General features: G+C 52.4%; 10 protein-coding genes across 10 annotated transcripts; 6 read left to right on the forward strand and 4 right to left on the reverse strand.

Moving 5' to 3' along the window:
• Positions 1-687: 687 nt before the first annotated feature.
• On the forward strand, positions 688-2,305 carry N7474_010239 (uncharacterized protein; the record flags this gene model as incomplete). Its single annotated transcript, XM_057201649.1, has 3 exons — positions 688-894; positions 957-2,128; positions 2,182-2,305. The coding sequence occupies 3 exons, from the start codon at positions 688-690 to the stop codon at positions 2,303-2,305; spliced, it is 1,503 nt and encodes a 500-aa protein (XP_057049636.1).
• A 278-nt stretch (positions 2,306-2,583) lies between these two features.
• N7474_010240 (cytochrome P450) lies at positions 2,584-4,333 on the reverse strand (the record flags this gene model as incomplete). Its single annotated transcript, XM_057201650.1, has 3 exons — positions 2,584-3,198; positions 3,250-4,080; positions 4,130-4,333. 3 exons carry the CDS (start codon positions 4,331-4,333, stop codon positions 2,584-2,586), a joined length of 1,650 nt encoding a protein of 549 aa, XP_057049637.1.
• A 623-nt stretch (positions 4,334-4,956) lies between these two features.
• On the reverse strand, positions 4,957-6,086 carry N7474_010241 (lipase/thioesterase family protein; the record flags this gene model as incomplete). The annotated part of the gene is made up of 2 exons (XM_057201651.1): positions 4,957-5,681; positions 5,738-6,086. 2 exons carry the CDS (start codon positions 6,084-6,086, stop codon positions 4,957-4,959), a joined length of 1,074 nt encoding a protein of 357 aa, XP_057049638.1.
• Positions 6,087-6,747: 661 nt separating this feature from the next.
• N7474_010242 (flavin-containing monooxygenase) lies at positions 6,748-8,235 on the forward strand (the record flags this gene model as incomplete). The annotated part of the gene is made up of 1 exon (XM_057201652.1): positions 6,748-8,235. One exon carries the CDS (start codon positions 6,748-6,750, stop codon positions 8,233-8,235), a length of 1,488 nt encoding a protein of 495 aa, XP_057049639.1.
• A 913-nt stretch (positions 8,236-9,148) lies between these two features.
• N7474_010243 (putative extracellular lipase) lies at positions 9,149-10,822 on the forward strand (the record flags this gene model as incomplete). Its single annotated transcript, XM_057201653.1, has 1 exon — positions 9,149-10,822. One exon carries the CDS (start codon positions 9,149-9,151, stop codon positions 10,820-10,822), a length of 1,674 nt encoding a protein of 557 aa, XP_057049640.1.
• Positions 10,823-11,520: 698 nt separating this feature from the next.
• N7474_010244 (glucoamylase precursor) lies at positions 11,521-13,672 on the forward strand (the record flags this gene model as incomplete). Its single annotated transcript, XM_057201654.1, has 5 exons — positions 11,521-11,803; positions 11,849-12,132; positions 12,183-12,279; positions 12,334-12,968; positions 13,019-13,672. 5 exons carry the CDS (start codon positions 11,521-11,523, stop codon positions 13,670-13,672), a joined length of 1,953 nt encoding a protein of 650 aa, XP_057049641.1.
• Positions 13,673-13,825: 153 nt separating this feature from the next.
• N7474_010245 (uncharacterized protein) lies at positions 13,826-15,812 on the reverse strand (the record flags this gene model as incomplete). Its single annotated transcript, XM_057201655.1, has 7 exons — positions 13,826-14,044; positions 14,097-14,937; positions 14,988-15,108; positions 15,157-15,254; positions 15,310-15,392; positions 15,446-15,582; positions 15,635-15,812. The coding sequence occupies 7 exons, from the start codon at positions 15,810-15,812 to the stop codon at positions 13,826-13,828; spliced, it is 1,677 nt and encodes a 558-aa protein (XP_057049642.1).
• Positions 15,813-16,452: 640 nt separating this feature from the next.
• Positions 16,453-18,445, forward strand: N7474_010246 (sulfatase family protein; the record flags this gene model as incomplete). Its single annotated transcript, XM_057201656.1, has 5 exons — positions 16,453-16,804; positions 16,856-17,328; positions 17,382-17,868; positions 17,924-18,045; positions 18,098-18,445. The coding sequence occupies 5 exons, from the start codon at positions 16,453-16,455 to the stop codon at positions 18,443-18,445; spliced, it is 1,782 nt and encodes a 593-aa protein (XP_057049643.1).
• A 536-nt stretch (positions 18,446-18,981) lies between these two features.
• N7474_010247 (uncharacterized protein) lies at positions 18,982-22,993 on the forward strand (the record flags this gene model as incomplete). The annotated part of the gene is made up of 11 exons (XM_057201657.1): positions 18,982-19,133; positions 19,202-19,539; positions 19,600-19,770; positions 19,829-20,225; positions 20,286-20,438; positions 20,493-20,757; positions 20,992-21,115; positions 21,288-21,372; positions 21,431-21,969; positions 22,018-22,719; positions 22,773-22,993. The coding sequence occupies 11 exons, from the start codon at positions 18,982-18,984 to the stop codon at positions 22,991-22,993; spliced, it is 3,147 nt and encodes a 1,048-aa protein (XP_057049644.1).
• A 55-nt stretch (positions 22,994-23,048) lies between these two features.
• On the reverse strand, positions 23,049-24,583 carry N7474_010248 (uncharacterized protein; the record flags this gene model as incomplete). The annotated part of the gene is made up of 7 exons (XM_057201658.1): positions 23,049-23,356; positions 23,404-23,466; positions 23,516-23,626; positions 23,683-23,926; positions 23,972-24,169; positions 24,222-24,314; positions 24,368-24,583. 7 exons carry the CDS (start codon positions 24,581-24,583, stop codon positions 23,049-23,051), a joined length of 1,233 nt encoding a protein of 410 aa, XP_057049645.1.
• Between the last annotated feature and the right edge of the window lie 104 nt (positions 24,584-24,687).

Consider the following 24,687-nt stretch of genomic DNA (forward strand, 5'->3'; position numbering starts at 1 on the left):
TCCATTGGATCTGGGGTAGATATTTTGTGGGGATTTTTTTGATATGAAATGACAGAGCCGGCCTGGGAATCAAATTTAGAACCATAATTTCAGAAGCGCCACCTCTGACTAGTCAGGCAATGTAAGCCGAGTCTGAGCTCAATTCGGCCCAGCGGAGTCGGTACCCTTGCCCCCTGTCGCGCCACGCGTGGAGACCCAAACAAGCCTTAGCCACAGGATAAGCGGTTGTCGGCTGCGAGGGAGCCAACTTAACTAACGTCAACGAGTGAGAGCATGTCGGAATAGTTGTAACAAACTCAAGCCTGCCAGAACCACCAAACAAACAAAGAAAGAAAGAAAATGTGGTTATCATGCATCGGCCCGGGCCTGGTGATTGGCCTGCCCTAGTACATACTACCGTAGTGTCCCCACACCCCACAATGGCCCGGCAGAAACAATACCCGCGGGTTATCCTGTTTTGTTTAGTTGTTGCACGAGTTGAGCTGTCCGGGGGTGGCGCGAAAGAGGAGGTAGAGATCATCCTCGACAGTACGGGGTAGTTATACAGTAGTAGTTAGTCTAGAGCAGAATGCAGGGGTCGCTGTTATAAGTACGGACTCACCGGCCGTGCTGTTGTTACCTCCCTTTTTTCTATTCCTCCATCCTTGCTTCACTTCTCATTCCCACGCCTCTCTCACCTTCTTTATGATGGAGAAAACAGATACTCAGCATCAACACGTCGAAAGCGGACTGACTCCGGGTCCAGAGACCAAGACCAATGAGTTCTATGAGGATCGCCTGGCGCATCTGTCGGAGGAGCATCGCCAGTATCTCCTGGCCCGGCATGGAACCCTGGACCTGGATCCCATCCCGGACATGAACGATGCTGATCCGTACAATTGGCCCCGGTGGAAGGTACGAACCCCTTTGGATATGAAAAACAAACGAACAACAATAGCTAAATTCCTACTTTATAGAAACATATCAACCTCAGCCTAGTCGCCTTCCACGCTATGATCGCCACATTCACCGCCGCCTCGATCCAATGCGCGTTTCTCAATATCTCTAAAGACCTGCACCAAAGCATGCAGCGTACCAGCTACCTGACCTCCCTGTTCATCGCAGTCCTCGGTGGCGCGCCCTTGTTCTGGCGTCCGCTGTGCAACCGATTCGGTCGTCGGCCGATCTTTCTGCTCTCGCTGATCTGTAGTCTGGTTGGGAATATCGGGTGTGCGAAGAGCCCGACGTACGGGACCATGGGTCTCTGCCGTGCCATTACTGCGTTCTTCATCAGTCCTGCCGCTGCTATTGGTAGCGCCGTGGTGGCTGAGACTTTCTTCAAAAAGGATCGCGCGCGTTGCATGGGTGTCTGGACGCTGCTGGTCACGCTGGGTGTGCCCTCGGCGCCGTTTATTTTTGGATTTGCCGCGCAGCGTGTCGGATACCGCTGGATCTACTGGGCTCTTGCCATCTGCAACGGTGTACAGTTCTTCCTTTACCTCATCCTCGGCCCGGAGTCGCTGTACGTCCGCAAGGAGAACGGCGCCCACAATGTGTCCAGCGTCAAGGAGTCAATGTTCAAGTTCGGTCGTATTGACCCGGCCCCTCTCCGATTCTGGGACTTCATCCAGCCGCTCAGCTATTTCGCGAAGCCCTGCGTGTTTATCCCGGCCGCGGCCTACGCCATGATTTTCCTGTGGGGCAGCGTGATGATCACTATTGAGATCCCACAGCTCTTCCCCGAGATGTACGGGCTGGACACGCAGCAGGTTGGTCTGACCTTCCTGGGGGTGATCATTGGGTCGGTGATTGGCGAGCAGATTGGCGGGTTCATCTCGGACCGGTGGATGTCGATGCGTCGCAAGCGCATCGGCCAACCCCCGAAGCCAGAATTTCGCTTATGGTTGACCTATATCGGCTATGTCCTGACTATCGTTGGTATTGTGGTCTTCTGTATCCAGCTGCGTGACTCGGGTCCTAAATGGAATGTCACGCCGATTATCGGCACGGCTGTTGCTGCTGCTGGTAACCAGATCGTCACGACCATCAATATCACCTATGCGGTCGACTGCTACCGTGAAGACGCTGCCAGTGTGGGTGTTTTCATCACCTTTGTGAGACAGATGTGGGGATTTATTGGTCCATTCTGGTATGACCCTTGCCAACCGTTGATTAATTGATCAAATGTTAACACGTCCACAGGTTCCCTCAGATGTTTGCCAACGCCGGCTGGGCCGGTGGTGCTGGCATTGCCACGGCCCTGATGGTGGGCATCAGTGTTATTCCGACCATGGTGGTGCACTGGTGCGGGCCGAAGTGGCGTTGAGAAATTGGGCCCGTAGAACATTAATTTGCGTCTATATAATCAAGCCCACAATGTACGCTTTTTGTTTGTGAAGTCCATGCCATCTCGTAGCGGTATTCAAATCCACGTTTACATTCGCATCAACTGTATATCCGAAAGCAGCGTAAGAGTAGTCACTCTTCAATATAAGTCTACATCCTGCAAAGCATGGAGCAAATACAAAACGCATGTCATTAACTATCATTACGGTTCAGGGACATACTGAAGTCATCACGGCACAAGACCATATCATCACCATTCTACCATCCTTCCACCCTCCGCATCCGCAAATGCATCCCCTCAACAGGCTTAGTAGTAACAGCGCCTGCAATATGAATCTCCTGCTTCGGATCCTGCATCTCAAAAGCGAACCGACCAACTATACCCGCAACCGCGCAGCGCAGCTCGGCGCGCGCAAAGTCCTTGCCGATACAGGAACGCTGGCCGTGCAGAAACGTAATCTGCGCGAAGTTGGTGGATGCACCGCCTGTATGGTTGACGACGGGCGCGCCGGTCTTGTCGGTGTCAATCCATCGCTCCGGCACGAACTCTTCGCCGTTGCTGCCCCAGAACTCCGGGCAGCGGTTGATTGCATAGGGACAGATCACGATTCGTGTTCCTCGTGGTACGTGGATGCCTGCCACTGTTGTGTCGCGTATCGATTCGCGGAGCGTTGCTGGAACCGTGGGATATAGACGGAGGACTTCCTGGCATACGCCATTTAGCAAGGGCAGCGACTCCAGGTCACTGTATGTGATTTGGCTGTCCCCAGACGGAATATTAGCCCGGATTTCGGCTCGCAGCTTCTCCTGCGTCTCTGGGTAGAGTGTCAGGAGGTAACAGGCCCAGGTAAGGGCGCTTGCAGTCGTCTCATGCTACAATTTCCATCATTAGCATTTAACATATAAAGTGACGATCAAACTTACGCCTGCTGCCAAGAAGGTCAGCATCTGGTCAACCAGCTCAGTATCAGAAAAGTCGCCGCCCAGCATCATCGTGCCGAGAATGTCGGTCTCCAGATCCTTAGCAGACGCATTGGTAGCCTTGAGAGAGCTGCGTTTCTCGCGCACAATGTCATTGCACATATCCCGCAGGAAGCCTGTCTCATTGGCGACCACATCGTTCAAGCGCCAGGGCACGCGCTGGGCGATCCACTGCGGCAGCGTGAAGTTCATAGCCAGGAAAGCCATCTTCTCCTTGGTGGGTTCGAGGATGGCCAGGAAGCTGTCGGCCACCTTGTTATCTGGGTTCTGCAGCGAGCGGAAATCACGGCCCATCGCCGCAGGGCCGATGATATCCAGCGTCAAGCGGCTACCCCAAACGCACATCTCGATCTTGCCGACGCCATCGGCTGGATTGGTGCCCTCCATCGGACACGCCTGTATCTCCTTCTCCAATTCGACCAGGAGCTGGTTAGTCTTGTCCCACATCAGCGTGTACATGGCGCGGATGTTTTTGATATTAAAGGCTGGAGTGAGTGCTTTCCGTTGTTTCCTGTGCGCTGCACCCTCGGATAGGATCAGGCCAAATCCGAGGATACGAGCCAGGAAGTTGCGCGCACGCCACGGCTTCTCAAAGTCATACGTGTTGGTGCTCATGATGTCCAGCAGAGCCTGGTGGTTGGTTGGCAGCAGGTAACTCTGGCTGATGGTGTCACGCATGTGGATCAGACCATCATTGGGAATGGTCTTCATCCATTGCAGCGGCAGGCGGCCCCGCGGAGAATCGAAGATAATGGAAGCATGGTTCATTAAGCCCTACTCAGAGATTAGACATATTGACAGCAATTTTGGGAATGACCCATACCGGAACCCGGGGTAGATGTCGCAGCGGGTTGAAGAAGAACGGCCAGATGACCATGCCCCAGATGGCGCGGAGCAAGAAGTTCACGCCCAGGGCACCGAGACAGACAGTTCGGAAGGTCTCATCAGGGAACGCAGCGCGTTGCAGGAAATATCCCTCGGCAACCGAGAAGGCCGCCAGGGCCAGAAGGGTTTCACCAAGCGCCATAGTTAGTTAGCTGTCGTGGATGAGGATAGCTAGAACCGAGGGCAAGAGGCTATTTTTGATGTCGAACTCATCATTTAGGGCTCCACCCAGCGATCGGCACTCTCCATCCTGTTGGGGAACGCCACCGACCGAGGTGTTTTCAAATGTGATCGCTTCGCTTCGCTTCTGCCTGTGGTGAGAATAGGGAAGATAGAAAATGAATGTGACAATTAGTATGTCATGCTTGTCCATGCGGTGTGGACTTGCCTAGATGGTGATGGTGGTGGTGGTCGTCGGTGGTGCCTAGACGGATGGATTACTGATCAGCGTGAACATGATTGCAGCCCCGCTAGACTCACCCCGCGGGGGAGAACAATTATGCCATCATCGAAATTCACAAGATCATCATGGGGGAACATGTGAAGCTTGGCCATCTCGCACAGCTTGCCTATTTAGGAATGTTGGTGCCTGAGGCCTGACAACAATGCCGTAATTCGGTAGACAGTAGACAGTAGTAATTTGGGGCGAAGAAATGTAATCAGATAATTATTGATCATTCATCATGGTTGTCATAACATATACATTCATTCGACAAAGCATATACTCCTGGCTATACACAGTAATATTTACAATCCTCCCGTTCTCTACTGCAGCAGCTCTTTCAGCCATGACTTGACCTTCTTTCCTTGCTCCGTCTCCGTATTGTCGCCCAAGTACAGATTATAAACAGGCGCAACATGGCCCTCACGGTGGCCAATAAACAGTTCCACAGACGGGAAGCCCTCCTTGAACTTGGCGGCAAAGTCCTGGATAATGGGCAGGAGAATCTCATTGCCACCGCCGGTGATCAGGACAGTGTTGACGGGGAACGACTCGAACCAGTCCGCTGGCGCAGTGGACAGATCCGTGTAGTAATCCCGCGTCGCTTTGCCCAAGTACGCACACGACCATGGTGCCGCCACGCTCTGCGTGATCAGGTCACCACCCGAGTAAATTTCCTGGTCCGGGAATTCGGTGTCCAGCAGCGTCCATGGAGCGATCATGGCGGCACCACCCAGATTGCCCGACAAAGACAGTGGCGCAATCTGGGGGTGTGGGTGGGCGATGTGCGACAGCACGCCGCCGACAAGGTTCCCGCCGGCCGAGTCGCCCCCCAGAAAGACCGTGCTGGGGTCACGGTTAGGCTGCGACACGATGTAGCGCACACACTCCACGGCCTGCCGCAGCTGCGTCGGGTAGGTGCCATGCGGGGACAGGGTATAGGTCAAGCTGAAGACGGCGACGCGCTTGCCGGAGCGCTCGAGCTCGCGAATGACGTTGGAGTAGAACTTGAAGTAACCCATGTTAGCGGGCAGCGCAAATCCACCCCCTGAGCAAGGTCAGTGACGAACGTTGGTTTTTCTGTTTAGAGGAAATAGCACTCACCATGGAACCACACCAGGACATTCGTGGCTTTTTTGTCCCCAACCCAGTGGCCCAGGGCACCGTGTCCCAGTTCCACCGATTCAGGCACGCAACCTGATTTCTTCGCAAACCGATTATAGATCTTGTCGGAGGTTGGCGAGACGAACTGAATCTGGCTGGGTGACATGCGCGAGGTGACCTTGCGGAGGATGGCGTAGCCCAAATGCAGGAACAGACTCTTGGCCTGGCGCTCAGAGCGCCAGAGACCCGTCAGGAGCGCATAGAAGGCGGCCAAACTCACGGAGACCAGCGCGGGCAGAAAGTCGAGCTTCTCCGCAAGGGAGAGCTTTACCTGGGGATTGAACAGCATGATGGATGGAGTTGGGAAGACCAAGCCGGCATCGTGACTCCTGATAAAGTGGCAGTTGAGTTTATCGCGTGCTGTTGAACCTCGGCCAGCGAAAATGAAAAGGGCGTCGATCCCTTGTCGCAGAGCTATCCATTTGCGGTATCGACCCTTTTTTTTTGTTGGGCCGAGGTCGTGGTGGAGACTCGCCCCTCGGTTGGAGACGAGGACATTTTATGAACCATAGTAGTAGGATGACAGTGAAAAATGAACTAGAATAGAGATATGGACAGCAATAGAAGTAATTATGAACTATGTAAATGTATAGAAGTATACGAGTAGAATCGGAGGGTTGGTTCAATCGAGAGCCACGAGGCCAGCACATGCGGCCAGATCTGTGCGACACCAATGAGTTAGGGCAATCATCACGGACGGATGAATGCATCTCCCCGAACCCCCCCTTCCGCTCGGAGAACAATCCATTACTAGGACCTTTAAGTCAGCACGATAATAATAAGTGCTTATGATACACCCTACACGCAGAGCCCCCCCGTGGCGATCCACCGCTGATCCTTACGATCTGGGGTGAAACCGAGGCATGTGAAGCGCCTCAAACATGGCGACCTTTAAAACTGCCCCGAATCCACCTGCACTGGTCACAATTTAACCACCTCCAAAAGAAAAAATGAACGGACACGCCAACGCCGAGTCCGCACGCGACTTCGATGTGATCGTCGTCGGTGCAGGCATCTCGGGCATCAACGCGGCCTACCGCATCCAGAGCGAGCTGCCCGGCAAGAGCTATGCCATCCTCGAGGCTCGTGATGACCTGGGCGGCACTTGGGACCTGTTCAAGTACCCGGGCATTCGCTCCGACTCTGATCTCTTCACCTTCGGCTTCGCCTGGAATCCCTGGAATACCGACAACCCGATTGCGGAGGGCGCCGACATCAAGAAATATCTGCGCAGCACCGCGCATAAGTTTGGCATTGACTCCCACATCCACTACCGCCATCGCCTCCTCGGTTCGGAATGGTCCTCCGCCGATAACACCTGGTCGCTGTCCGTCGACCACGATGGTGAGGCCAAAACTTACACCGCGCGCTTTCTCATCTTCGGCACCGGGTACTACGACTACAAGGAGCCGCTGAAGGCGCAAATCCCTGGCCTCGATAACTTCCAGGGCCAGATCATCCACCCACAGTTCTGGCCCGAGGATCTGAACTACAAAAACAAAAAAGTGGTCATCATCGGCAGCGGGGCCACCGCCGTGACGCTGCTCCCCAACATGGCCGAGGATGCCTCGCGGGTCACCATGTTACAGCGCAGCCCGTCCTATATTCTCTCCATCCCGAACACGATCCGGAGCCGCTGGCTGCGCTATCTGATGCCCACACGCCTCTACCAGCGGATGCAGCGCATCATGTGGATCACGTCCGCGCGCTTTCTCTTTCTCTTCTGCCAGCGATTCCCCACCTTCGCCCGCTGGGTGTTGCGCCTCAGCTCGCGCCGACAGCTGCCCAGCCATATCTCCCTGGACCCGCACTTCAAGCCGCACTACAACCCTTGGGACCAGCGCATGTGTCTCTGTCCCGACGGTGATTTTTACAAGGGTCTCCGGACGGGCAAGGCCGATATCAAGACTGACACCATCAAAACCGTGACCAAAAAGGGCATCTTGCTCAATTCCGGCGAGCAACTCGATGCTGACATTATCGTCACGGCCACCGGACTGAAACTTCAGATTGCCGGCGGCTCATCACTGGTTGTGGATGGCGAGAAGATCAACCTGGCCGACAAGTATCTCTGGCACGGTGTCATGCTCCAGGATCTGCCCAATGCGTCCTTTGTCATTGGTTATACGAACGCCTCATGGACGCTTGGTGCCGACGCCACCGCCCACTTCATCATACGACTGCTCAAGGATATGGAGAAGCGCAAGATGGTTGCGGCCATTCCACGCCTAACGGCCAAGGATGCCGCCGTCTTGCAGGATCGGAAACTGCTCAACCTGAACTCAACCTATATCACCAGCGCCGAGGGGAGATTGCCCAAGGCGGCCGATCGCGGACCCTGGCAGCCACGCGATAACTACTTTACCGACCTCCAGTTTGCTAAGAAGGGCAACTTTGAAGAGGGTCTGGAGATGGTGCAGGGGCCGAAAATAGCTTGAACAGATCTGGAGCGATGTTTTATGACAACATGACACAGTATATATATGTGATGGCTTCTTTTGTATGTAACTAGTAGACTTGAGCAATATTGATTTCACTTCATTTCTGCGAGGAGTCAGCTTAGATCTCTCCAGCCTTGTTGAGACAGACGTACTGGAAGTGTTCCACGGCAAGTAGTATCTGCAGGCATCTAGCTTGGGTCTTAGCTAGATAGTCGAGCTAGAATATGATGTGTTGAACTATTTTAGCAAGGGGATCTTTCATAAAAAATTTAATATTATCGTAAATTCTGCAAAAAAGCTTGGTCTCGCTCGGAAGTGCCTAGTAGACTTGGCTCGGCTAGCCTAATTCCGGAGTCCTGATAGTTTGTCGACCGCACATCATCGGAAATATCAGATGGTTTCTTCCCAGGGTCATTTTCTCCGCCTGCCAGGCACATTAGTCCCCGCTCATCCCATTTGACCTGAATCCTGCAGCCCCCACACTTTACCCCAGATAGATGCAACCCCGGATGACCAATATTTGTGTTGCATTGCTTCTCGATCTGCAGTCTATCAGAGTTATGGCCCAAGCACATCCCTTTCCCCAATCAACCGGGCGCAAATTGTCGTATCCAGGAGCGCTTACGCTGGCTGCCCTGCATATCAATAACAAGATTCCTCTGTGCTTTGATACTCCGCATGATCATCCCCGCGGCCGAGTTGCCCGTTTCGGTGAAAAGTAACTGAATCATGGCCGTCATCCCTATGCGGGGTTCCAGTATATTCATGCCAATAAAGCTATACCGAGGAGCCACATGTTGAAGTTGTCGGTGGATAAGCCCATCCGCAGGCAGCCAGCCTAGCCAAGATTTATATATATATGTGTTAGTCCACGGGGCATAGTGAAACCACAAAGGTGCAGTCTGTCGCGATGCTGTTTCTACTGCACTTGGCCCTGGTGGCTATTCTGCCCCCTGCTTTGGCTTCCCCCACGGTCACCATCTCACAGCCCCAGGCCACCATTGTGGGCTCGTCGGGACTGAATAATGTCGACAGCTTTAACGGAATTCCATTTGCCCAACCGCCAACGGGCTCCCTTCGACTAAAGCCCCCGCAGCCCATTCAAACTTCTCTGGGAACCGTACAAGCTACCGGAGTGGCCAAGTCCTGTCCGCAATTTTTCTTCGACGACAACTGGAGCGCCTTCCCGTCATCCGTCCTGGGCGATTTGATGAATCTTCCGCTCTTCCAGAACGTCACTGATGCGGGAGAAGACTGCCTGAACCTCAACATCAATCGTCCGTCAGGAACTGATGCCGGTGCCAAACTGCCAGTGCTGGTTTGGATTTTTGGCGGCGGCTTCGAACTCGGCTCCACTACCATGTATGATGGCGGCAGCTTTGTCGCGGACTCCATGGATTTGAATATGCCTGTCCTCTTCGTTGCAATGAATTACCGCTGCGGTGGTTTCGGATTCATGCCCGGAAAGGAAATATTGAAAGATGGCTCGTCGAATCTCGGCCTGCTGGACCAGAGGCTTGCTCTAGAGTGGGTGGCAGACAATATCGAGGCATTCGGTGGCGATCCATCTAAGGTGACCATTTGGGGCGAGTCGGCTGGCTCCATCTCCGTCTTCGACCAGATGGCTCTGTACGATGGCAACAACACTTACAATGGCTCGCCTCTATTCCGCGCCGGAATTATGGACTCTGGTAGTATGGTGCCTGCTGATCCAGTCGATGGTGTCAAGGGCCAGGCCGTCTACGACGCTGTAGTTGAGGAGGCAGGCTGCAGCAATGCAACCGACACGCTCGAGTGTCTCCGAGGCCTGGACTACAGCGACTTCTTGAATGCAGCCAACTCCGTTCCGGGCATCCTGAGTTACAATTCTGTCGCTCTATCGTACCTACCTCGACCCGACGGCACGGTCCTAACAGACTCACCGGAGAATCTGGTTACTAGCGGCAAATACGCTAATGTCCCTTTTATCATCGGCGATCAGGAAGATGAGGGAACCATATTCGCTCTATTTGAGTCCAATATTACCACAACATCTGAGGTTGTCGACTACCTGCAGGACCTTTTCTTCTTTGATGCCACACGAGCAGAGCTCGAGCACCTGGTTGGACTCTACCCGAATATCACCACCGACGGTTCACCGTTTCGTACTGGATCGATGAACGACTGGTATCCACAGTATAAGAGAATCGCTGCTATCCTTGGCGATCTTACTTTTACTCTCACGCGTCGAGTGTTCTTGAACCTGGCGGCGAAAGTCAACCCAGACATTCCGTCTTGGTCCTATCTGGCCTCTTATGATTATGGCACACCTATATTGGGCACCTGCCACGGCTCTGATATCTTACAAGTCTTTTACGGGATTCTCCCTAACTATGCATCCAAGTCCATTCACACCTATTACCTTTCATTTATATATGACCAGAATCCAAATTCTCGGGCAAGCGACTACATGAACTGGCCTCAATGGAGCGGCAACCACAGCTCGATGCAGTTCTTCAATGACCACGGTGCTTTACTTCCTGATACTTTCCGTCAAGCATCTGCCAGTTTTATCCAGCGGAATATTGCCGATTTTCATATTTAGGGGTTGGCATTTTTACGAATGTGTGCAATGGGCTGGAGATTGCTGCACGTAGCTGTACGTGACGAGAACATGAATGAGAATGCATAACAAGGTCCTTGCATGTATGCTGTGTGTTAGGCAATTTTGGCTGGACAAAAAGAAAGCTGGAGGCACGCCACTTGTGTAGGCGAGGCGACGCCAGGCTGTAAATAGCAATTTCTCCGAGGCAGGCCCTGCCTAGGGCAGGATAAGAGATCCCAGCATTCTTCACAACTCCACATTCTAGTAAATTCGACCCCACACGATGCAGGGAAGGCATGTGCTGAACTTGATCACAGCCATGGATGGGGGAACAAGTAAGGCGATTGGTCCAAGCCCCGTTTTTCGAAACGCGGCTGACAGGGGACGGCGAATTTGCGGGGTCCGGGGACTCTTCAGGCCGTCGGCAAAACCACAAGATGTCTAGACCTTAATTTCAGGGTAATGAGAAAACTGAATGCGTGAGATCAGCAACAGCACCGGGAGATCGTCGGATAGGACGGACGCAACGGAGATGGGCGCGATCGGGAATAGCTTCACTTCTGACTTTTAAAGCGTACGTGCATTTCCCCACCCCCTGTACTCCGGACTCCGGGAGAGATGGCCTCGTTGTCGGCTCACGAGACTTGCTTAGACCGCCATTAGGACTATCTAGACCGATCTAGCGACTATAAAATCCCATGAGTTCCCTGATGTTAAGCAACACCACCCTCCTCGCCTTTCAAACCCTCGTGATGGCCCCTTACTTCTTGACTGCGCTCTGGACGGTCGCCCTCGCTCAGGCGGTTTTGGCCATACCAAAGCTGGTCCCGCGTGCGACCACTAGCTTGGATACCTGGCTCGCATCTGAGACGGCAGTGGCACGGGAAGCTATCTTAAGCAACATTGGATCGGCAGGCGCGTGGGCGGAGAGCGCACACCCAGGAATTGTCATCGCCAGTCCGAGCACGGATAACCCTGACTGTGAGTTATCACGATACCATATAGTATCTAAGGCTGATGAACAAGATTATTACGAGTGGACACGAGATGGGGCCTTGACAATGAAAACACTTATTGATCTGTTCAAGGACGGAGATACCGGCTTGCTCAGTGTGATCGAAGAGTACATCAACGCCCAGGCTTACATCCAGACTATCTCAAACCCGTCGGGAGGTCTCTCATCCGGAGGTCTTGGTGAGCCCAAATTCAATGTGGACGAGACCGCGTTTACCGGCTCCTGGGGTCGCCCTCAGCGCGACGGCCCGGCGCTCCGAGCTACCGCTTTGATTGCTTTTGGTCAATGGCTCCTTGTAAGGACTCATTTTTCCATCTCTAGCCTGGAGCTGACCTTCAAGCAAAGGATAATGGCTACACATCCTCGGCTACGGATATTGTCTGGCCAATTGTTAGGAACGACCTCTCGTATGTCGCGCAGAATTGGAACTTTACTGGTTATGGTAAGGCCTATCTACTATGCTGCATTCTTCTTTTCAGTTAATAACGCTTTACAGATTTGTGGGAAGAAATTAATGGCTCTTCATTCTTTACAATTGCGGTGCAGCACCGCGCTCTCGTTGAAGGCAGCACGTTTGCTAACCGAGTCGGGTCGTCATGCTCATACTGTGAAGTTGCGCCGCAGGTCTTATGTTTCTTGCAGTCTTTCTGGGAAGGCTCTTATGTACTTGCTAATTTTGGAGACAGCCGGTCCGGCAAGGATTCTAACACCCTGTTGGGGATCATTGCAACTTTCGACAAAGATGCTGGTTGCGATGATAGTACCTTCCAGCCTTGCTCCGCACGGGCATTGGCAAACCACAAGGTGGTAACAGACTCTTTCCGCTCCATTTACACACTCAACTCGGGTATCAAAGAGGGCGTCGCGGTCGCCGTGGGTCGTTACCCAGAAGATACGTACTACAATGGGAATCCCTGGTTCCTATGTACGCTCGCGGCAGCTGAGCTGTTATATGATGCGTTGTATCAGTGGAACCGCATTGGCTCGTTGACTATTACCGACGTCTCCCTGGCCTTCTTCCAGGATATGTATAGTTCGGCTGCCGCTGGAACTTATGCCGCATCCAGCAATGAATACCAATCTATTGCGAGCGCTGTCAAGACATACGCAGATGGATACGTGAGCATTGTGGTACGTCTAAACGAGATTGATATTTATTTTCTTTCTAATACCTTAGACAGCAAGAGCATGCAATGACAAATGGTTCGTTGTCGGAACAATTTGGCAAGGCCGACGGACTTGAGCTGTCGGCACGCGACTTGACCTGGTCATATGCTGCATTGTTGACTGCAAACATGCGGCGGAATTCCGTCGTACCCGCTGCATGGGGAGAGACCTCGGCTAGCAGTATTCCGGCAACATGTACTAGTGGATATACTTCCACCGGCACGTATAGTTCGGCCACCTACACGAGCTGGCCTAGCGCATTGACGAGCCTGTCGGGATCTACGACTACAGGCTCGACTGCATCATCCACGACGACTTCAATGACAACAACCAGCACGGCATGCACGACGCCCGCCTCCGTAGCCGTGACTTTTGACCTGATTGCAACCACAGTGTATGGCGAGAACATCAAGCTTTCAGGCTCAATTGAACAACTTGGTGACTGGGATACGGACGATGCCGTCGCATTGAGCGCAAGCCAGTATACTGAAAGCAACAATCTATGGTATGTGACGGTGGACCTGCCGTCCGGCACTAGCTTTGAGTATAAATATATTCGCGTTGAAAGCGATGGAAGCGTTGAATGGGAAAGCGCCTCAAATAGAGTCTATACAGTGCCGTCAGCCTGTGGCACTACAGCTGCAACAGAGAGCGATACTTGGAGCTGAAGTAAGGGGACGGATTCCCTTGCTCAAGTGATAGGAAAGAACTGTCTGCTTGGTATTTGACAAATGCAGAAATATATGTGTTATTTGGGTATAACGTATGATTATTTGTAGTCAACAGCTGTCTCTATCTGATGGACCTTAACTATAATGCGGTTACAATTGGTAGTTGCGGATGAAAAAGCCGAGGAACGAGGCAAGTAGCGAACATGCGAGTGAGACAACTAAACTGTTAGCTTCCACAAAAATGTAGAAGGAGAACAACTCACGATACGTATATTTTAGACCCGAGAGGTAGCACATCACCACGATTTCTCGGAGACGGCCTCCGAGTTGGGCAATGTAAGCTGTGTCGGCCATGGCGCGTCGGATGACCTGTCAGAGTTAGTAACAATAAGATATGATTATCACTAAAAGAACAGTATACCTTTTCAGAGCCAGGTCCGTGCAGATTCGACTGTAGTTGTTTCTTGAATTGCAAGCCCAAAGTCGTATTACTGACAGTGACCCCGGCAGTCATGGCAAAGCTGATCAGCAGCATGTATCCTGCGGTTGCCATGGCCACTTCTTCCTGTTGTAGCATAACAGTCATGGCTATGAACGCCGATCCAGACGCAATACCGGTCCCTATACCTCCGGGAGTAATGAAAAGCGACTCCCAAATTCCGGTCTGACCGTCCCAGGTAAAATAAAGCAGCGCATAGGTGACTGATGCCACGAGACCAGCAAGCACTAGCAAAACCTTGTAATACCCGGTGCGGCGAATAAAAATTCCAGCAAGAAGGCCACCAATCGTATTGCCTACCACGGCTGGGACCAGATGTCCACCGGAGGCGGTAGTAGAGGCTCGTTGAGTCACCTGGAAATACAGTGGCACGGAGAACATCATGCCTAGTTGTGCCGTAATCTGCAAGAACCCAATAAGATAGCTAATAGACACATTAGGCCGGCGGAGGATGCGGAGGTCAAAGATGGGGTCTCGTGCAACATAGGCCTCCACGAGGGTAAAGGCTAACAACAAAGCAATTCCACCACCACCCATGAATAGCGTCACCCATGAGCGCCAGGGAAAAGACTTGCCACCTTGATCCAAAAGAATTGTAATTGCCAAAATAGCCGCACCCAAAAGGGCTGAGCCAAGAAAGTCCACTTGACGCAGTTTCGACGCAGAACTGACTTTGCTGAAAGTTGCTGGCTGAGCAATTTGGAGTTTAATGACGACGAGAAATGCGGCGAAAGCAACAAAGGGAGCTTGGAGAAGAAATAGCCTAGACCAGGGTTAGACCGGTCCCAATTTGGGAAGTATATGCTAACATACCATCGCCATCCGATTGTGTCGCTCAGCCATCCCCCAAGCGGCCCGCCGATGCTACGGCCAAGAGTCATCGCAATATTCACATAGGCTCTCCAGCTGGCAACTTCGCGTTTGGGAACGATATCTAAAACATATCAGCGGAATTTTTCAGCAGATCATGGATGACACGAACCGGTGATAATCACTGATGAGATGGTCATTGTTCCAGCACCACCCACACCGCTGATTGCACGACCAAGAATGATCACCCACATCTGCGATCCGATGCCACTGTAAGAAGATTGTTAGAGCGGTATAAATTGTAAAGGAAGTACTTCCTACATACCAGATTATGCATCCCACGGCGAAAAGGAAATATGAGATCAAGAGCAGTGGCTTGCGGCCGTATATATCAGACAGCTTTCCATACTACAATAGTGGCGATTAGGGTACATCTACAATTCGTCTCATACATCACTTACCATGGGCTGTGCTGCGCAGAGACCCAGCGTGTATGCCGTAGAGAGCCAGCTCGCGTCACGCAGGTGATTGAATTCAGAAGAGATTCGGCCCGTGGCGGCCATGACGAGCGTCGCGTCGGCATTGGAGATAAACTCGCCTGCACGATAGTGAGTAATGTATTCTCCTGCAAATATTCATTATTGTCATACCTAGCAAGAGCACTGCAATTATCGTGCCAGCCCCCGTCAAGGCCTTGACATTGGACTCATCCGGATCCGATAGCAGGGGCCTTTCTTCATCGAGCGCGCGTCCATCGATGGATCCGGGCTTGTGGACTGATTGCGACCTTGCGCTATGCGCATCCGAGTCATCGAGTATAGCGACCATGATGGACTTGTAGCTGATGGAAAACCAACGACGAAATCCGTCAGATAAGAATTTCTAGATGTCAAAAAAGCCCTGGGCGATAGTTAATCGCCTCAACTCCGTCGACGGAAACATTTGCGTGCTTGCACCCGCGGGGCCCTGGATATTGCGTTATTCTCCGGTCAATCTCGCGTGGCTCATGCAGCACTTCATCGAGCGTTCCTCATTGTCGGTTCAAAGCACGTCATTTGAGGCGCCAGGCACCATGCTCCACTCCGCTCGGGCCAAGGGTAAATTGTTCACAGGAATGTGCTTTTCTCATCCCCTGAATGCCAAGAATTATGACTACCTACATATTATTTGCAGGATATGCACTGCGGATGGCACAACGAACACGTTGTCTGACTCTTGTGCTGAGCGTAATCGGTGACACGAGACTCAATAGTAAACATTAGATCGATCGAAATGCATGCTATGTATCGCAATCAGATCCACGGATGGCATCATCGCCTCGGGTACACTATCGGCACTGCAAGCTCTCCACCGGGATCCACATGGATTTTCCGAGCTTGTCAGACAACTGCCGCTTCATCGACATGCCACTTAGATAACTTACCACGCCCTGCGGCAGCTATCGTTGCGCCAACACACCCCAGTCGCTATGAGAGTCAACACTGCTCTCGCTGGCTTGCTCGCCATCATCGAAGGCGCAGCAATCGCTCAAGCAGATGCGCAGTCCGTATTGCAAGCAGTTCTAGGGTCCAGTGATTCGCCGCCATTGCCATCGCGACCACGTCGACAACCGAACATTCTTTTTATCATCACAGACGACCAAGACCTGCAGCTCAACTCGGTGGCCTATACTCCCCTGATCGCAAAACATTTACGCGACAAAGGCACCGCCTTTGCCAACCACTTTGTCACTACCTCTCTCTGCTGTCCCTCTCGAGTCTCTCTCTGGAGCGGTAAATTGGCCCATAATACAAACGTCACGGACGTGAGTCCGCCCTATGGTAAGATCGCGACAGCTCGAAGCCGATTTTGCATGCGACTAATTGTCCTAGGTGGTTACCCGAAATTTGTGGAGCGCGGATTTAACGATAACTTCCTGCCGGTCTGGCTTCAACAAGCCGGCTATGACACCTACTATACTGGAAAACTCTTCAACGCGCACACGGTTGAAAACTATGACAGTCCTCACGTCAATGGGTTCAACGGATCCGATTTCTTGCTTGACCCTTACACCTACGCTTACCTGAATGCGACCTTTCAGCGAAATCACGACCCTCCTGTAAGCTACGAGGGGCAGCACACGACTGATGTAATTACGGAGAAAGCTCTCGGGTTCTTGAATGATGCATTAGAGGGGGACCGGCCATGGTTCGTCGCACTGGCTCCCATCTCACCACACTCAAATGTCGATCCCGCTCGTCTAAACGACGATGTCACATTCTCTGCTCCCATTCCCTTGGAACGGCATCGGCATCTATTCGAGGATGTGCAGGTACCTCGAACAGAGCATTTCAATCCGGACGAGGTAGGTGCATGGCCGTCTTTTTTTTGGTGTTCCACAGATCTGACTTTTACCAGCCGAGCGGCGTTAGCTGGATACAAGATCTTCCCAAGCAGAACGAGACCATCGTGGAGTACAATGACCACTTTTACCGGTCCCGTCTGCGCGCTCTACAGGGCGTGGATGAACTTGTGGAGGCGGCCGTTACTCGGCTAGAGGAGAGCGGCCAACTCGACAACACTTATATCATCTACACATCCGACAACGGATTTCATATCGGCCAGCACCGGCTGCCACCCGGAAAGACCTGCGGGTTTGAAGAGGATATCCGAGTTCCTTTCTTCATCCGAGGGCCTGGTGTACCGCAAGGGGTGGTGCAGAATGCTGTCACCACTCATATAGATCTAGCACCGACGTTTTTCCAGCTGGCCGGGATTCCCGCAAGGGATGATTTTGACGGCACACCCATACCGATCAACTCCAGCTCCAAAACCACGCGTCATGAGCATGTGACCGTGGAATATTGGGGCAAGGGAGTCGCGGAAGGCGCATTTGGTTACATCGGTCAGTAATTATTCTGTCGAACGTCTAAATAGCAGATGCTAATATCAATATTTAGGCCCCAATGGTTCGAACATGATCGGTAACCACACGTACAAGGCACTGCGTCTCATAGGCGAAGGCTATAATTTGTACTATTCGGTGTGGTGCAACAACGAGCATGAACTTTATGATCTTTCAGTAAGTTCGCCTACCTTTTTCACTCAAGGAACCTGTGTTAATTTCCGTGAAGACCGATCCGTACCAGCTACACAACTTGTACCCATCAAATTCTCGAGCTAATTCCATGGAGCCTCGAATTCTCGGGCGACGTTTGTCCGAGGCTATCAATCGGCTGGATGCTCTTCTGTTGGTCTTGAAGTCCTGCAAGGGAATATCCTGTATCGAGCCCTGGAACGTCCTCCAGCCAGATGACTCCGTGCGTACTCTACGAGATGCTCTGGATGTTGAATATGACAGCTTTTACAGTCAACAGCCCACGGTGTCCTTTGATTGGTGTGATGCTGGATATGTGATTGAGGCGGAAGGCCCCCAAGTGGGATTAACTAGACATGGCTTGAACTGGGATATTTGGACATAGCCAAAATAATGTAGAAAAGAACTTGCTACTCTAAAATGGATGAATTGCCAGAAATGATTTTCTAAAAGGAGGATTGTAACATGAAGTATTGGCAACAAGAAGTCCGGCCCACCTCGTGCCGGGAATGTATCCCTCGCATCCTGGAGAATCAACACCAACGCGCTGTCAAGAAGGGCTTTGACAATCGATCAATCCGGCCTGAATACACCAATAATTCAAACGAGGCTTGTCAATTACTGCTCTTATTCCGTCGGCAAAGTGATATTGATTTTCAACCGTTGATGGGCCCTCGTCAAATCCACCCTAAATTGCGCCATAGCCCCCCGCCGTGTCGCGACATGGACTGGGTCCCATTTCACAGTTTAAGCGGAATCTAGATGCTATTATGGAACTGAGCAGTTGCGCAATTTGTGCTGGGTACTCTGGGGCCCACGGTCTTATAAGAAGCATCGTTTGCCACCGAAAAAAGTACGGCCAAAAAAGCCAGGTACGACTCCTTGAGCCTATCGCTCTGTCAGCACTATTTTTCTATAATCATGACGCGCGGCGGGCCGGATTCAAAGATGATTCCTCAAGTTAGTCTACCTGAAAAGACTACCCTGCAGGACGATGTGCTTGGGTCACCTTCAAGCGATGTCGACCATGGTATCATCAAAGACTGGGATGATGAGTCTCGGATTCGACTTAAGTAAGTGCAACAAGCCATCTCCAAAAAAATAACAGCTTTAATCTTTTTTTTGTTTTTGATTTCAACAGAATTGACTTCATTTTGCTTCCCTGCCTCGCCTTGGCGTTCTTTTCTTTGCAACTTGACCGGGGTAATATCAGCGCTGTATTGACTTCGACCATCACCAAAGACCTGAATATCACAACCAACCAGGTCAATATTGGAACACAGCTGTTGTCTGCGGGAATCGTGCTGTCTGAGATACCGTCCAACATTATCATGCAACGGATAGGACCTCGCGTTTGGCTCTCGGGCCAGCTCTTTGCGTGGGGACTGGTTGCGACCTTTCAGGCCTTTATTCAGTCATACCCAGCTTACCTGGTAACCCGTGTTCTGCTCGGACTGTGTGAAGGTGGTTTTATTCCAGGTGAGTGAGCTTCATTTTTGCTAAGAGTCAAGAGACGTCTGACTGACATACTCGACGTAGGCGCTCTCTACTACTTGTCCACCTGGTACAAGAAAGACGAAACCAGCTTTCGCACTACGCTCTTCTTCTATGGCCAAATGTTTGCCTCGGCTACATCCAGTTTGATTTCCGCCGGTCTTCTTCGACTATCTGGAACGGGAGGCTTGGAAGGATGGCGGTGGATTTTCTTGGGTAAGCCTTTGTTTTGTCCCGCCAAGAAGCTCCTAGCTGACTGGACCTGTTCAAACAGTCGAGGGTCTCATCACCCTTTTTGTTGGGATTGTTTTTACCCTCCTTGTTCCCCCTGCAGCAGGCAATGGTCGTGCTCTAATTTGCATGGGCCGTTGGAGCTATTTTAGCGAGAGAGAGACACAAATCATCCGCAATCGAGTTCTGCTGGACGACCCTCGCAAGGCCCGTGGGCAGATTCAGATCTCACGGTCCGACATCTGGCAGACTGTGTGCCAGCCACGCATTCTGCAACACGCCTTTTTGACATTAGTATCAATGTCCGCGTTCCAAGGATTGACGCAGTATACACCCAGCCTGATCAAGTCCCTGGGATTTGGTGCGGTTCGAGCCAATGCCCTGGCGTCTGTCCCCGTGTACTGTAGTATCGTGTGGCTGACCATCCTGGCGTATATTTCGTACGCTTCGACCCCAATTACAATGAGACAAGAAGAGTACGTACTAACCTTCTATAACAGTGATCGGGTCGGCCACCGTGGGCCGTTTGTCCTTCTGGCCATTACTTGGAACGTGATTTCCTACGCTTGTCTCCGCACGAGTACCTATTCCACATCAGCATGGCACCAGTATGGAGTCATTGCCGTGGCTAATGTGTCCTATTGCAGCATGCAGTAAGTTTGAATACCAATCCTTGATCTGGAACATGTGACTAACTGACGTCGAAGTATCCTCAACGTCGGCTGGCTGTCAGTCTATTGCCGGACGCCTCAGGAACGAAGTGTTGCGATGGCACTTATTGTGATGGCCGCCAACTGCGCTGGTATTTCGGGCTCCCAGATCTTCCGCACATCGGATGCTCCCAAGTATTTGCATGGCCTCACAGCTATATGTGCGCTGGCCGGAGTGTCATGGGTGCTTGCCCTGGTTCTCGGTGGGCAGTACTATATCCGCCGCAAGAAGGCGTTAGTGGCGGATAGCGAGGCAAACCGGGTCAGGAACTAAGACGATGTCAGACCTGTTTTTTTTTATGAGTTACGATTGTGCTTTGGCTTTAACGATGATATACAGACCATTCAGCAATACTATTGAATGGCGTCATTTGCCCTTAACACTTCCACCCATCCAAATTGAGTACAGACTGTATTCGGGAAATCTGGGGAAGCGCATTCGACCCCGCATCCCACATCCGACGGCCATGCCCAAACGGGCAATTGATAAGGCCAGTCGGATCGGAAATGCCCCGATAAGAATGGCACCGTCGCTTCACCTCCTGTCTGTCCTCTAGTCTCTCGAGAGCCTGGCCACCATGAGTACACCTGCCCGAGTCTGCGCTCGCTGCTCGCGCATCGTGAGTGCTTCGCCTCCCAATTGTGACTGAGGTGGTATTAATTCAACAGAAACAACGGTGCGACGGTGGCCTTCCCTGCTCGCGCTGCACACGTAAGGTCTCCCACTCTGAAAGATCTAGGAACGACCTGACCAGACAGGCTTGGGCCATATATGTGCACCGCGTAAAACAGTAGCCGATTCCTCTGACGGGGCCCTGGCGCCACGACGGCCCCGTGCATCGCGGTCCCGCGGCGGGTGTCTCTCCTGCAAGGCAAGGTAAATCCTTTGCCGGTGAACATGGCCCTTGCGTCGGACGCTAAAGTGTTGTCTGCAGGAAAAAGAAATGTGACGAGAACCGCCCACGCTGCAGCGATTGTCGTCGGCTGAATCTGCCCTGCCGCTGGCCGGCGACTTCGGTTGGCCCAGAAAGCCCGGAGACAACCAGCTGGTCTCTCTCTCCCCAGTCCCCCAGCACGGTGATCTCGATCACCGATCCGAACGATCGATCCGACGGTGATCCGCTTGACCTGAGCTCCCTTACCCCCGATGACGACGAGGAGTTTATTGCCACGCTCTTCCCACACCCTTTACCCAAGCATAATGGCCTTTCCCTCTCTCTCGGCCGGTCCCCGCTGTCTGCCAACCCTCATTTGCGTAGTGAAGAGGACCGATCGCTTTTTAATCACTACCTTCAGGTGGTGGCGGGCGCGCTCTCGCGGTCTCACTCCGATCGTAACCCGTTCCTTGTGACTCTCTTACCACTAGCAGCTACATCTAATACAGTGACCAGTGTCATATTAAGTCTGAGTGGATGCCACTGGAAGCGAGTCTATCCCACCATCTGGGGTTGTGCATTGACGCGGCAAGGCCAAGGTACACACATCCGAACCCACAGTGACGGTAAAACTGATTTTGTGATAGCACTGGCCCAAGTCAACAATCTTCTCAGTCGGTCCGACCGCCAGTCCATCTTTGAAGCATGTACAACTGTTCTATTGTTATGCCTGACGGAGCTGTGTGATGGGCAGTCTAAGGCCTGGAAATGGCATTTGAAGGCCGCCGGTGCCATTCTCAAGTCTCCTGCGATGCGGTCACTGGTCTCAACCGATGAGTGGACGTTTTGTATTAGTTTGTTCCACTACCTGGACTCGATGTCCACCATCTCCCGGTGCAAGCCACCGTTGCTGCATGAAGATGATAGTATGACGGACTTGACCAGCTCGCTCCGACGCTCTAGCGTGCCCGAACTGACTGACAGTCAATCCACGGATGCTATCTATGGGATTTCTCCAGCGCTCTTTGACTATCTCGGCATGGTCAACATTCTGGCCAACCGTCGAAGCCGACGCGTGGATGAGCTCTCTGAGATTGGCTTCCGAGCATCCGCGACGCACCTGGAAAGTCGGATTAATGAATGGCGCGCGGAGCATGACCGCATAGACACGGCCGATGGTCGTGAGCCCAATACCGAACGAGCCACGACAGCTTTTGAATGGGCAATCCGCCTGCGTTTACATCAAATCGTCGAGGGCTACGATCCATTCCATGAGTTTGTCGAGGGCGCCATTACTGCTATCTTGGATGCTGTTCGAGAGATACCGTACGCGAGTAAAGTTGAAGGATGTGAGTTGACCCCTTGCCTCTGCGCAAATGATGCTGACCAGTCTATTACATAGGCCTTTTGTTTCCCTTGGTGATAGCAGGAGCGAGCAGCATCAGCGTTGAACGGCGCATGATTGTGAAAGAGCGACTCATGGTTCTGGAAAGCACCTTGGGGTTTTCACACATCCAATATGCCCGTCAATTGTTGGAGACGGTGTGGAAGAGTGGAAGTACTTCAGAGCTCAACTGGGCTGCTGTCCGATATAGTCAATTTCCCGGCGTCGTATTTATCTAGACATGTATGAATGTAGCATATTGATTGCAAGCGATTCTTGATTTCGATACAGTTTCTAATTGCTCGTTCGTACCTCCAACAGATGCTCCCGCATATTATACCCGCAGACATCCTCGATGGTCAGCTTCCCGGGTCGATCGGTTGTGGAGCTCCAGCCAATTCGCTCGCTCAGATCTTCTCGGGCCCGGAAACTCGCCTCCTGTACACGCGTGGCACGCTCTTTGCGCAACGTTTCGTACAGATCTAGCCCCTCTACCACTCCATACTCCTGCCGGAAATTCTTGTGAAAGATGAGACCCAGGGCTCCGGCATCTTCAAAGGCCATGCAAGAGCCCTGCGACTGGTCCGGCATCATGGGATGTGCTGGGACATTGTGTCAGTATGAATCGGATAGGAATTGGGATACTTACCAGCATCCCCGAGTAGGCAGACCTTGCCCTTGACCCAGTACGGATAGGGCTGATGGCGATACACTGGCACATGTTAGTTTCTGTATTCGGTGCGGCAGGAAGTATTACATACAGCGCCACATCTTGATATCGTCGGCATGTAGCATCAAAGTCCTCATGCGCGGGTCAAGATCGGGAAAGGTGTCAGCCAGCTGCTGCGGTGACGCACTGATATCCCATCCGTCTGGGGTATGATGATCAGTTTCGGCTCTCTCTCTCTCGGCCTGCAAAAGCACTCACCGTCGCGCAGGTTGTTGTGCGAGGCCGGATAGAAGCAATAACAGCTGACGACCTCGCCGTTGCTGCATGGCGACATGACGATCTTGTTGATACCAAATCCACCCCAGTACTCGATGGCCTCGTTTGAAACATAGTCCTCCAGGCCCAACTCCCGGAGCTTATCGGCGCCAATGATGCAGCGGTAGCAACAGGATGTCGACATCTCGAAGTCGGGGGTGATTCCAATCAGGGTACGTGTCACAGACTGCCTCGTTAGCGATGATTCCAATACTGATCAAAGCACTCTTACCCGGATTCCATCTGCAGCCACGATGATGTTGGCCGATGCTTCGTCGCCGTTTTCGAACTGAATCCGACCCTCGTCGGCGTCCACGCCAATCGCTTTGTGGTTGACTTTCAAGACGCACTGAGGACCCTCCCCGGCTGCCTCAAAAGCCGACTTAAGCAGCTCATTGTGGATGTCAATTCGATGGAAATTGTTATAGTCCTAAACCACGGTCAGCGCCTGTAGTTTCCCGGCTATTCGGGCCCCCGCATACTGTTCCAAACTTGGCTTTGTAGTCGCCCAGCGGATATGTGTTTTGCACCGTGCCACTGGACCAGTCATGCATGATCAGTTGCTTGAGAATGACCTGCCGAGCTGGTTAAAATTTGGGATACCACCAATCTATCTGATCGCACGCACCGGTTTCGCAGCCTTCACATCGACCCCCCATTCCTCCAGAAAACGTGATCCATTGGAGGCTGCACTGAGAGACGCGCCGACTTCATTGGCAAAGTCGTATCGCTCATAGACGGTGACGGCATGACCTTGACGGCGCAGTGCCACGGCCGCTGCGAGACCACCCAGACCGGCGCCGATGACGGCGACCTGGAGGGGCGAGTCTGTACGAGATGGCATGTTGAAGAACTGCAGGTGTGAGCACAGTCCCGGCCGGACCACCCTCTGCGCGATGAATATATACTCATTGTCGATGAAGCTCGCCGTCGGAGTCCTTCCGGCAG

This window comes from Penicillium riverlandense (genome assembly GCF_028828495.1).
Source record: "Penicillium riverlandense strain IBT 135883 chromosome Unknown utg000008l_segment0_segment0, whole genome shotgun sequence".
NCBI classification, from domain to species: domain Eukaryota; kingdom Fungi; phylum Ascomycota; class Eurotiomycetes; order Eurotiales; family Aspergillaceae; genus Penicillium; species Penicillium riverlandense.